Raw genomic sequence first — 13,691 nt, forward strand, 5'->3', positions numbered from 1 at the left:
GATTTTGAAAAACTGCCACAGAGCCCAAAAAAGCAGAAAAACGCCAAACAGGACTGAAAAAACGCCAGACAGAAAAACGCCAAGTGGAAATGGCATTTTGCCATTTCCTATTGAAGAACAGCTAACATCTGGCTGCTGCGTTTTTCCACTAAAAAAACGCCAGGTGGCGCTATTGGCATTTTTATGGGCGTTTTTAGCAAAAAAAAACCAAATGGAAACCTAGCCTTATACATTTTGGGGATTGTTTTAAAGTTGGGGATTTCAAATTTGCCACAAGTGATATGGCAGAAGAATCCGGCCACAAATAAACTGTGCTTTTGCATCTGGGAAGGGGTGCCGTTCAGCTGTTGTGAGGGAAAATCTAACTAAATAAAGAGAAAACTAGATGTCAAAAAATATTTTATTCATAAACTGAATTGAGCCGATCAGTTTGCAGATGAAAATACCCAAAACGAAAATAAAAATACGTAAACAAGGGAATAATCGCAGCATCAGCCAGCGCGAACAGCCAAAGGAAACATTCAAAATACAGATATTTAAATGGCATTTAAAGGGCATTTCCAATATTTTATCCCCAAATGTTAAGCTTTTTTTCCCCCCTCCCCCAAAACAGGGTTTACGACATCCTCCTGCAAAATCTAAACAGAATACAATGAAATTCACTGTTACAACAATTCATAGAATTTTTCAGTGTTCTCCCAAGAGGAACTGTACATTAGTAAATAAATCCTTCTCTTCAAGTTCATACAAGATGTGAGAATAAAAAGTGGCCATCGCAGGATCCACCCAAATCGACAGGGTGGGCTGAAGTCCACCACTGAACTCCTTTAGGAGAAGGGGGTGTAACATTAAAATTTAACATTGCTTGGTTTCACAGTTCATCTTTATCGAAGTCATCCAGATCCACGTCGCTGAGATCTATATCATCTTCAGCGGGAAGCTAAAAAGGACAAAAGAAATCGGAATTATGATCTAAAAAACATGCAAGTACCGCAAAAGTGATAAGATAATGGGGGGGGGGGGGGTGAAATACCGTAATAGCCAGATCCTCAAGAAATAGGAGAAAATAAAAAAATAAAATCACTTAAGGCGCGATCTTACCTCTCCATCCTTTCCGTCCCATGGCTCTACAGCATGAATTTTAGGAATTGCTCCACCGCCTACAGGTGCAGTAGACCCACGGCCAAAGGACAGCTCCCTAGATGGAAAAAAATTAAAGGGAACGCTTAAAATACAGACTTAATTATGTTTTTTGTTTTGCCCATATGAAGCAATGGAATCATCCATGCACGGTACGCAAAGACAGAGAAAGTTTCGTAGTCGATCACATGTTGCTTTACCACACAGTTTGAGAGTATAGATCCGCGCTTTTATTGTTACATCTCTCAAACTAGTGAATGGATTTTTATTTTTAATAAAATAAACTTACTGACTGTGTAACGCATGTAATGTAACCCAATGATTATTTAGATGGAGAGGAAACTCATCAACCCCCATGTTTTGAGGATATTACTAACATTTACATCTTGGATAGTCCCGATTACATGAGGTCCCCCCCACAAACCATATTGTAAGCCAGGCATATAACCTACGTAAAATCCCACTAGACACATTGTTCTAAAACCCTGTAAATATATCGCACCAGAATCCTTTTCCTATATCCTACCCACTATGCCGTAGCCTGTTACAGAGCCTGAATGCCGTAACGACAAAGTTTTTATAACGTGACCCAACAGAACAATTCAGGAGACTTACCTTAAGAACTCGTTAATTCCCTGGTCACTAAAGGAACCTTTTAACAGGGCAAACTTCATCTTCCGTGCGTTGATGGCAGCCATGGCAGGGTACCCAAAGCCACCGATTCCGAGGGCGGTCTCAAGATCCATCTGAGCACCAGCCTCGGTCCACAGCCATCTTGAAATAACAACACAAGCCGCTTTTACCATGCAAAGCAGTCTATACATTATATACGTAACTAGGCATTATTGAACCAGTGCCAGATGGGAATTAAATATTATTTTGCATTGGCGGGGACATTACCAGGCTGGTAGATGGGAGACGACGCTGGCTCCTGCGAATAGGTGAAGCGTAATTGTGCTTGGTGCCCCACAGCCAAAAACTTTTACAAATAATAAAAAGTAGTGTTGAATGGCGCGATTCCGTCCACAAATATAAACCTACACATATGGTTATTAGTGTACTTGGGGATGTTGCTGAACATAGAAAAATATTTCAACACTTATCTACAGACACCAGGCCAGAAGGCTCAGAAATCTCATGGTGCTGCCACAACTACAAGGGATTCTGGGTAGGCGCAGGCAGAAGCATGCTTCCGGCTTACATTTACTGGGGAAGAGCTAAATTAGACAGACGTCTCATTTACTTACTCCAATAACGCACAAAAGAATGCACGCACTCATCCGCATGCACTAAAAATATATAAATATACATTTTGAGGGTCCTTTTAATCCACAGCTGGAGAGTTGTTAGTCCTCCCCAGTGTAAGGCTATAAAGGCCTTTCTTACCCCCACATTTTCTTCTTGTACTTGTCAGCCAACTTCAACATTACTTCCAAGTAGGAATTCCTTCCAGCAGCACCTGCATCAGAGTAATAAATACAACAGACGTCACAACAAGCGCAGAACCAACGTAGATAAATACCGAGGGGAAGAAAGGACACGGTGATTGCCCCTTCCCAGGACTCTCGATAGTTCAGACCGCATTTCGTGGATAACACTCATTCTACTCGTATGACCGTCTAACATATTGATTTACCAACACGGGATTTCATTAAAAAGGCAAAAGGTGGATCTGTTACAAATGCCGAGCCTTGTAAGGAGAACCTACCCTTCTGGAGGGGTTTATAGGTACCGGTTTAATTAAGTGTTACATCGTATGTTGTCGAAGTGGTAAAAAAATATGTGTAACCCCATGAGAGTTTGGGGGGAATATAGCATACAATGTACTAAGTTTGTGCGATATTCAAATAGTGCTAAATCAGTTTTAAATAACACAATTATTGTTAAATGATAAAAATTGCCTTAATCCCCCTGAAACTGATCTTCCTGTTAAAAGGCTGGAAATCTGATACAATAATTATTAGCCCATAACAGGCCAGCCCACCGAAAATACTCTGAAATCCAGTCACGTACCGGTGTCAAGGATGTGTGGCAAAACTGCAACTATGCACAGCTGATGCTCATCGCAAGTCTTCTTCACAACGTCTTCATTCAAGATCTGGAAAACAAAAGCCAAAGTGAGAAAACAGGCAGTGATACCTTAAAAAAAAAAACTACAGAAAAGACCTAAGAAATTCCACCCCACAGACACAAAAAAGACCATATTAGACCTTAAAATATCTGTATTATCCAACAAGATAAAAACCGCTTATAAATCTTCCATATCAGCACCACAACCCGAAGCACAGGACAACCAACGTCTTACTATACTGAAACGCTGCAACAATGTTACGGGTCTACTATGACATGGAGTATCACAAAGACGAAACAAAAAACTAAAGAGGAATTACCTCCAGAATCTCAGGAGGTGGAGCGTTCGCAGAGAACAAGTCAAGGGCACGAGCCACAATATCAGCCTTTGTTCTCCCTCCATCGTAATCAACGGGCTCTTCTCCCTTTTGGAAGATCTTAATTGTGGGGAATCCCCTGATCTAAAAGGAAAATATGCAGGAGTTTAGGCGTTTGCACACAAATCAGCTTTTGAAGTCTACAGAATTGTAACTTTCTTTGGAGAGAAGCAGTCATTACTCATTTTGCTAAACACAACTCACCCCATAGCGACTGGCGAGCCCCTGGTGGACAGTGGCATCAACTGCAGCTAGCTTAACCTTTCCTTTAGTTTGCTCTTTAACTTCCGTGGCAGCCGCTGCCCATTCAGGCTCCAAGCTACATGGAAAATGCAATTAAATAAGACAAATCGAACACTAAATGTTTCATTTACTTTGCAGAACAATATTGCACAAAACAGAAAAAGGTTTTCGGGACCCCCATAGTCTTATGGATTACTCCTATCACTAATTAGACAGCCCATTGCACTTATTGCTTTCATTCAGTGTAACGGTTAATTAGTTGGTTTATTGGGAGAACAAACCCGTTCCCAACTGGGGACTAAATTTACACCGCTAATCACCTCCCCATACAGGACATATCTCTCTACTCCTTGTAAGGCTCGTTGAGGAATAAGCATGCAAATAGCAGCCTGTAGCGTTATCAGTAGCAATGAAATAAAGTGGATTCGTACCACCTACAAACCAGTCGCTTCAATCTGTTATAGCCACTAGATCAGTTTGGGTACATTGGGCTTTTATTCAGTATTTAACTTTATTGAACACAGAAAATGGCATATCCACTTTCAAGGGTTCTCCAACTGACGGTAACCTGGCAACAGCTTATTGAAACAATCATGAAAAGATATGGAAGACAGAAAATAAACTCACTTCTTGCAGTGTCCACACCAGGGGGCAAAGAACTCCACAAGCCACACATCGTCGCTATTTAGCACCTCTCTATTAAAATTGTCATCTGTCAGCTCAATTACATCCTTTTTGCTTCCGCCACTGCCAGATCGGCTCTGTTAAAGGTAAATACAAAAAAACATTAAATAAAGCAAAAAGAGAGCTTATTACTGAAAACACAAAAACAAAAGGGGTGTATTCACTGTCCCGAGAGTCCAGGAGCTCTCTGAGAAAAGAGCTGCTTCCCGGGTCAGTGCCCTCTTTTATAAGAAGAGAGGCGTTTGGCCACACCCAATGCCACTCCCACTCACCACCCACTTAAGGTTTTGTGTGGTTAGCCCCACCCATCACAAAGCCACTCTCCAGAAATTGGGAAGTTCCTACAGTAGATGCAGCCCAGCACTTTCTCCGGAGCTCACTCTACATAATACACAGCGACACCAGGGAGATAAAACCGTCTAAAAACCCCACGCATACTACTGAAAATACCCCGACAACTTCACACAGAATACAAGATGACAAAACCAGATTGAAAAGAAAAAAATAATGACTTTAATTTAAGTATGTGTGAATCAAAAAAAGGAAAATTCCCACATTTTTCCAAGATGTTAAAAATAAACTTTTTTTTTGAATATTTAAATCTGGAGAATTCTAAAATAAAAGACGTTGACATTTAGTTTCCATTTTTGACGTTCGTGAAGCCTTTGTTCACAGTAAAAACTGAAAATGTATAAAATATGCCCACATCCTTCATGTCAGGGGATTTTTTTTAATCGGTACTACTACAGATGACTCCTGTAATGGATTTATTTAAAACGTTTCCGCTTCAAGAATAAAAGTAGATTCTGCAAAACACGTCAGATTTCGTCGCTTTTGGGGGGCAACTCCATCCATGCATAGCGCAGCGGCCCCTACACCAACGCAGGATTGTTAGAATTAAGAAACCTTTCCAAATGAAACACCGTGAATGCTTGGACATGGACATTATTGAAACAAGGTTCACCGTCTACGTTCCTTAATGAGTGTAATGAGGCTAAGCTTTGCACTGGGTGGCCAGCCATCATTTCTTATGAGAGAAGCATTCACAGCAAAGTTTCACACTAAAACTTTTATAATGAGCCAAGGACACCGTCGGGCCGCCTGACGTTATGTGAACCAACGGTGTGGGGACCGGTCTGGCCATACAGGATACATTAGGGACGTCCAGGTTCCACTCCTATGTAAACGTTACAAGTCCAAACCCTGACGGTGACAACCGCTGATCCAAAATCACGTAGGTCCACCGCTCTCGCACTAAATACCCAGGGTTACAATTATCTTTTCCTGCCAAGTCACATCGATAATTTGTGGCTGGTGGTAGCCAATGGAGGTCAGACTCTTTCACAATAGAGATGGTTGGAATTAGAGCAGAAATATCCTTGAGAATAGTTAGCCAAATGTGCGATGACTGGATAAAAGAACAATCTTTCCTTGCGTCGAAAAATAGTTTCTAAACTTCGGAAAGTTCCTTTCCATTAGATCTCTTAGACCCTACGTTAGGATGACCTGTAAGGAGGGAACCCCTGTATAGTGCATGGCCCGTGACCACCTATAGAGTTATAAGAAACCACTAGCTTACATAGAATCTCTAGGCAAGTCTAAGTGGATTTATGAGATGAGACACCTAATGCGGCACTGGGAAAATGCCCACTGCGCACACAGACAAGACACAAACAGGACTAATTTTAAGCCAACCTGATTTTTAAAGTATTTTTATCTCTTGAAATAAAATTTTGAACAACTAGTAAGAGTAAATTTAGAGGAGACAGGGTTGATTAAAACAAGAACATGAGCCACAACGGCATGTAGTCTTCTAAGCCTAAAAGCAGAAGCAGCATCTCCGAACACGGTAAACATCGTAAGACTTCTACTGCTGCTTCACGGGAAAGATTATCCAAAGTTAGGATGAGATGAGATGAGCTTGCACCCCGATTACAACCAGGATCAATTAGAGTGTTAGTATCCAGCGTTAGCGCCAGCGTTGCCGTTTACACGCTGTCGACGGCGTTGGTTTGCGCTGGCGTATCCACTTGGCTGCTGAAGGAAGACAACATCTTTAAAAAGCGAATCTCTACAAGCCCACTTATCAGCCTCGTCCAATAAAGATTTGTAACGTACAGCATAACCATTGCCATAGGTCACTTAGTTCTTCTGTTTTCATTCTAATTGCTACCCCTGGGGGAGAAAAATTCACTTGAGCTTCACAGAACGGATTGGTGCCAACGCATTATTCCAGGTGTCTTGAATCTGTGCGGACCGGACGTTTTTATTTATACAAAACTATATATCTGAAATCACACACTAAAGATACACTCAGTGGGTCTATCATCTGCTTTCCTCTTTAAACATTCCAGAGACCATTTCTTTTCTTCCATTAGAATGTCTTCCAAGGCCACAAAGAACATGTCCAAGTGTACAGCTACATACACTGATACTAGACCTAATTACTAAGTGGATATTTGAGACTAAAATCTGTGTATTTGGGAATTTACTCTTCAGCAGTTGCAAAGGGTCTTCAATTGGGTTCCTGGAGCATCAAGTATGTGTATTTATACGTCTTAAAAATAATAGTGTAACACAGAATGTAAACTATAGACAGAGCTGTCTTTAAATCCAGGACTGAATCCTGCATAGGCTTCCAGCAGATACCTCGCGCAAGGATTCATTTCCATCTTTCGTTCCAACAGGAGTTCCGACCTAATGAGATTTGAAACGGGTGCCGTACCGGACTGGACATTACTACTGTTACGGTCATTGTACAGCGCCACAGAATATGATGTATAAGTAAAACTGTATACAGTAATGTGGGGTTTTAATCTCACTTTCTTCCAATTAACTTCCTTTATCTGCAGACCTGGAGGCCGCCATTGTTATCAGTTGTGTGATATTTTAGGTGGCTTTCCCTCCTCTACACCACACTGAGCTCATTCTCATGGAGTGTTTCAGTCTCATTAGAGTGTTTGGATGGGTGTTTAAGACTAAGCCATTCTATTGTTTCCTACAGGCAGTACTGATAAGAAGTCTGGGTGCTCCTCTGGTAGATTGGGTTAAGATAACAGGACACAAAATGTAAATAAATAGAAAACTGAATGTTCTTGAAACTGTAGTTTTCATCTGATACTGAATGAAAACCCTGGCAAGAATGGCTCTTCACAACAGGCATAATGCTAAATTGAATATTAGACAAGAAAAAAGGACCAGTTAAGGTTTTTAAGGAAAAATGAGCCAAATGGTTCATATCCGCCATCAGAATTCTGAAGTGGTAAAAATGGGACAAATGGCATTGCGACCAATTCCAGGTTGGTGCAGATCGCTCTTTATACAGAACCGCCATTTAATATACTAGAAGACGACGAAGAAAAAGAAAGAATGGCATGTGTTCTTACACTTTGGGACCGTACCTCTACTTAGGACCTTTTATTTTTTATCTGAAACATATTGTAGTGTTGCGGCTGATGAAACAGGTTGGTTTTGAGAAGTGGAATGTATGTGTGCGAGTGAGTGAGTGAGTGTGAGTGCATTCTCAGACAGATTAACATGACTGAACAGAGCTGTGCTTTTACTGCGCTCTTAAGACCTCTAATGCCAGCAGTTCTGGACATTCGTAAAATAAATTAAATCCCAGCTGCTCGCCCCATTCATGAGGAACAGTTAAAAAATCAAGCAGTGATCTTTTGGCCAGGCCTTGGAACACGTCCAGCACAGGTTACACGGCCGACTTATATACGTGATGGGTATGGCTGATGTAATATGTTTTAATGCGCTCTTTATGAAAACCTACAATGCAAACTATAATTATCTTATTGCATTTGATGGGCAACGACTTGAAGATAAATCTCGTGTTGTGCCGGATGAGCCAGCTTCTAAAAATAAAATACCGGCTTATATTACGCATCCATCCAGGGTCCGGAGGAACAGGAATTTTCCCAAACGTAGGTTTTCACCCTTCTGATTGCTGTAAGTAATGTGCTGCGATACTAAATAACGGTGGTTCTAAGAGATTTAACGTCTAAATGATATTTAATTACAGATGTAGTCACGTGACCCCACAAAGCTAATTTGTAAAGCCCTGACTTATACCGCTAGCATATGAACCCATTATCTATGCTTCGTGTTCGTCGGTCAGTGTAACTGTTTTAAGAAGGTAACCCCATGCAAGAGGCGATCGGGCTCCGTTGTGGCAGAATTAACAGTAGATTATGCATTTTGCATACTGAAGCGTTCTCCTTTTTCTTCACCCAGCCTTACAAAAGGCTGTTTAGCAACTTAGATAATGTCAGCGACAACTTCACGGGGAGGAATAAGCAGATTTGGAGACGGTTGGTATTATTGCATACACATACGATGAGTTTCTGAAACATATTTTGCTTACTTCGAGCTATAAACACCATTACATAGGTGTAGTGAAATACGTGGGGGAAGAAAGCTCCCCTTTAAATACGTTCCACGCTTTAAGCAACGGCTTATCCATAGAGCTTCCACGAGTGAGACCAATGTCAAGGTGGTAGAAGATGGGGGGGGGGGGGAATCCAACAAGGAGAGGGGAAGGAAATAAAAAAAGAACCCTCTAACATACATATGAACATGTATAAAGCAAAAATGATCTTATTGACCCCAGTTTTCATACATGAGCAATAGATTCAGCACACTATAAAGAGGAAAAACAAGTGGTCTGCCTCCCATAACTATAAAGAGCTGTCAGTAAACACATACTGATCAAGGCAATCCATGCGCCACATGTAAAATAATGTCTAAACATACAAGCTTGAGTCTTTACAGCGTTAAGTTCCCTTGTCATGAAGGGGTTAACTTAATGACAATGGGTGCCAACTTTTCTTTCTTCTCCAATAACATTATCGGGCTAGAAAGAGTTGGTGGGCTCCTTTTTCCATTACTTTATCGGCCAAGCATAAATAAGGGGCAGATCTTCTAAGTCCTGTGTTAAAGGCCAAGGTGGAACCGCATCAAAAATACAAACATTTTATCACTAGCTCACTGAATAAGTAGGCCCATCTTAAGCCCTTGTTGCAGGGGGTACTAGAACTGGAACATTCACTTAAAACAAATTAATTTAGTAAATAAAACTAACAGCTTTCTTTTTTTCTTGCATTAGACAGAACTAGTTCTTCTTCCAAAAGAAATTCACCAAAACGGTCCCTTCTTAAAGAATAATGAAGTCAGTGATCTGGAACATTCATGATCGCTCTGCATGGGCGTATCACGAACAGCAGTAAAAACCTGTGGTCTGTGACCTACCTGTCTTCCAGAATCGGATCCTCCACTCCTTCCACCAAGACGGTCCTTCACAAACGAACGGAGGGCACTCAGCGCGCTATCAATGATGGCCTCAGCCGACCTTCCACCTGCACAAGAAGAAGTACAGTTGACTAACAATTCAGGTGCCGGGGGTTGCGTCAGGACTGGGTAGACATGTCCTCTTGATGGTTTCAATTAAGATATTAATACTTTAATTGGAAGAGAATGATTATAGCGATGACTGGGTAGTTCCACCAGCAGGAAGGGTGTTCGATGGTATAAATCCTTTTAGCCAAACAATAGAGGTTCACAAGGAAATACAATTACCCTCGTAATTATCGGGCTTGTTCTTATTGGATCCAAAAATCTTGATTGTAGGAAAGCCTCTGATCCCATACTGGCTACCCAAAGACTTGTGTTTGTCAGCATCAACAGCTCCCACTTTAACAACGCCCTGTGATCCAATTTAAAACAGAACCATGAGAATCTTCCTCGATGAAAAATCCAACTTATCGCTGGCAAGGTTCACAATAGCAAACCTACTTAAAATAGTCAAGACACACATGGATTACACCATCATTGAAAGTTCTGTGTACCATCCAGGATGGCAGCCGAATAGTTAATAGATAAAACAGATGAATATTCAGCCGCTTTAAGAAAAAAAACGTTGGACAATTAACGGAGTCTATGTGGCATCGCTGCATGGAGCAAAACGCGGAGAAAATAAATGAAGCTCCCAAGTATGTTTTAATTAACATGGTTTTCTCTCTTAAAAAGAGACATCTCACCAAAAAAAGTGAAAATGCATATAGAGCGCATTTATTTATTTTACCTTTAATGCTGTAGCAACTTTCTTCCAGTCTGCGGTCATCATTTGGCAGTGGCCGCACCTTTAAAACAAATTTATCAATTTAGTAATAAAACCAGAAAAAGGATTATATACAAAACACATAGAATGATAAATGTACTGGAGTGATCTCTAAGCGATATATTGAAATTATACAGAATAAGCATCGTGCACTAGGAAACCGTCACGAGCACTCACCAGGGAGCGTAGAACTCCACAAGCCATAAAGCGTCACTCTGGAGAACCTCGCGGTTGAAGTTTGTGGGGGTCAACTCGACCACGTCGTCATCGGGCGAGTAAAACGCGTTTGCAGCTATGAACAAAGTGCAAACCACTGCACCTGCAACAATAAGATATACTTCTAATTAGGTTATCATCCAATACTTCCATAAATGTGACACACACACACACACTAATAAATATATATATATATACACACACACACACACACTATTTTATTGTATATACACACACACAGGACATCGGACAGATTTGTTTCCCATTATCTAATAAGATGCGCTCCAGGCATTACAGCTAACAGAGAGAGTGGTTTATTTTGTTGAGAGACTTATTTTAGGGGGTGATGGAAAAGAAGAAGTCTCCCCAGCGTCCCATCACCAAGCTGGGATGTCCAATGGTGAAGGTTCCCCGTGTTCTCTGTTTAAAGAACCTAAAGCTCCATCATGGCGTTTGTGACAACAACCCAGCGTGTGAAAGACACGCAGCTCCTCGTGGCTTTCACCGTTTACTGAGCTCCATAACCACTTGGAAACGCCAGCCGCTTTGTGTTTTTCTGGGTCGGATTACAGGGTTTAAATAAACCGGCTAACCTGAGCCTGTATCAGAACTCCAAATATTAGCACACGTGGGCTGTCGTTGTTGCCGCCAGCAGCCTTTTGCAGCCCACGGCCGGCCAGAAACGTCAATGAAGTCTATTTAATCGAGTGATCTCCAAACGTTGAGAGGCAGCTTCCTATCTGTTAGAGACAGCCCAGGTGACACCCCGCTGAACATTTCGACAGGTACTTTCCCATTGGCTTACATGACAGATGCACCTGCGAGACCGGCTGGTAAGCGAATTTGGGCCAGTCCCAGGATGCCACATTGTATTTATTGTAGTTATACGTTACATTGTGTTTATTGTAGTTATACGTCACATTGTATTTATTGTAGTTATACGTTACATTGTGTTTATTGTAGTTATACGTTACATTGTGTTTATTGTAGTTATACGTTACATTGTGTTTATTGTACTTATACGTTATATGTTACATCGTATTTATTGTAGACTCTATGTTATAACGCAGTGCGCCCAGCAGTATCATGAATTATTACATATTAATAACTCCGCTCTTTACAGAATAGCTGCAGGAAAGTCACACGATTCACCGAACCCACCCGCTGTACGAAGCACCAACGCCAGCCAAGTTCCCGCTGCAGAAATAGCCATGTTGGCTTTACATTCTTTAAATAAGTAGAACATTAATACCCAGCATGGCAGAGAGTTAATTAGGAGGCGGTTTTGTCAAAATAACCTTTCGGCCCATCTAATCTGCATATTATTCCTGATATAAAGACTCGGACCTTAATCAGCACTCGGTCCCCTCTTAAATCCAGGAGCCACGCGCCCATGCCATACTTGCTGAAACTCCTGCACTGCATTAGCCTCTACCACTCCTACTGGAAGGCTGATCTATGCATCTAGTAACCTCTCTGCAAAGTAAAACTTCCCTACATTACACCCAAGTCTCTCACCCTCTACTTCTAGATTCTGACCTCCTGTACTTTGTTAAATCTCCTCTCACTCTACTCCAAGCCAGACACACACTGATCACATTACAATATTAATACTGCAAGCACAAATTTATATTTATATATATATATATATATATATATATATACATACAGAGAATTGCGTATTGCAGCATTATATTTAGAATTATTAACCTGGTGCTGCTACAAGCACTTTAACTTAAAACATTTAAATATTAGACAAAACACACCACATAAATATACATTTATAGACAATTTATTTAGCAGTAAAGGCAGGTTGCCCAGGAGAGGCTCTTACCAAATAAAGTCCTGGCCATGGCGCCTCGGTATTCGGTGCTCGCAGTACTCCGGTAACCCTCCGCTGTTCCGTCTCTAGCTGTTCTGCCCTGCTCTGATGGTGCTGCTGTGTGCTACCGGTTCACCTTCCGCCGTGTCCTCACACCATTGGCTGCTAGAAGAGCTCCATCACTAATATATCCAATCACGGGCCGACGGGTAGCGCAGCCGCCGCTGACTCTGCCCCACCTTCCGCTGTGGGAAGGAGCTGTAGCTCTCTCATTGGCTGCCGCGGCGTGACGCACATGGGAGGGTGTGATTAGTGGTCCTTGCTGAACAGTATCCCGTGTTAATACAATAGAGAGGAAGAACTGGGCGTGATAGATTGTGCTAACCATTCATGGTCCTGTCTGTCCCACTCCCCTAATCTTGTTATCTTGCCCTTTTCTCTTATCTGTGATAAGAACATTTATTTTTTTCAGAATTATCTTAAACCTGTTATTATTGGCTTATAAATGGTGACCCACATAGGCCAATTATACTGTATTATTTTACCTGAACCCTGATAATATGCCTATTGTGCTCTCTTTACACAGGGCCACGTAGAAAACTAGAGAAGAGTGTGCAAAATAAATTAATTACTGTGTAAATCATGATGTCATGTTTATTATATTAGTAATACGGACGTGTTCACATGGTTGTAAGTGGGCTACAAGCTTTTTATTCCAGATATTGTTGTCTAAAAGCTAAACAGCGCACACTTTATCTATCACCAGGCGTATCAGTAATATTTAGGTTGAAAGGCAAGCAGACCTAGTCTCACACCTCCCAAGTGTCCCTAATTAGCAGGGACCAGTCCTTCTTTGGGAGCCAAGACTCCTATCCCTCTTTCTGCTCCTCCAGCATATCTCCCCATCTCTCTAAGCATTACCTCTGCTTCATTCCACATCCCTTACCCAGGGCCGGATTAAGACCATCATGGGCCTGGTGCTGAGGATTTTGGTGGCCTTTTTATGGAAATAAAT

General features: G+C 41.5%; 1 protein-coding gene across 1 annotated transcript; it reads right to left on the reverse strand.

The window, feature by feature from the left end:
• Positions 1 to 386: 386 nt before the first annotated feature.
• On the reverse strand, positions 387 to 12,844 carry PDIA6 (protein disulfide isomerase family A member 6). Its single transcript, XM_053459127.1, has 13 exons — positions 12,689 to 12,844; positions 10,816 to 10,957; positions 10,603 to 10,660; positions 10,098 to 10,224; positions 9,771 to 9,877; positions 4,458 to 4,591; positions 3,792 to 3,906; positions 3,531 to 3,671; positions 3,154 to 3,238; positions 2,527 to 2,599; positions 1,756 to 1,914; positions 1,102 to 1,198; positions 387 to 940 (listed from the first exon to the last, which is right to left on the reverse strand). The coding sequence occupies exons 1-13, from the start codon at positions 12,705 to 12,707 to the stop codon at positions 872 to 874; spliced, it is 1,326 nt and encodes a 441-aa protein (XP_053315102.1). The 5' UTR covers positions 12,708 to 12,844; the 3' UTR covers positions 387 to 871.
• Positions 12,845 to 13,691: the final 847 nt, after the last annotated feature.

This window comes from Spea bombifrons, chromosome 3, assembly GCF_027358695.1.
Source record: "Spea bombifrons isolate aSpeBom1 chromosome 3, aSpeBom1.2.pri, whole genome shotgun sequence".
Taxonomy (NCBI): domain Eukaryota; kingdom Metazoa; phylum Chordata; class Amphibia; order Anura; family Pelobatidae; genus Spea; species Spea bombifrons.

Excerpts from the sequence above, each read along its gene's own strand:
- PDIA6 (XM_053459127.1), bottom strand. Across the intron at positions 10,225-10,602 it reads AAGTTGCTACAGCATTAAAG|GGCGTTGTTAAAGTGGGAGC; the intron begins GTAAAATAAATA and ends ATTGGATCACAG. Across the intron at positions 1,199-1,755 it reads GGAATTAACGAGTTCTTAAG|GGAGCTGTCCTTTGGCCGTG; the intron begins GTAAGTCTCCTG and ends TTTTCCATCTAG.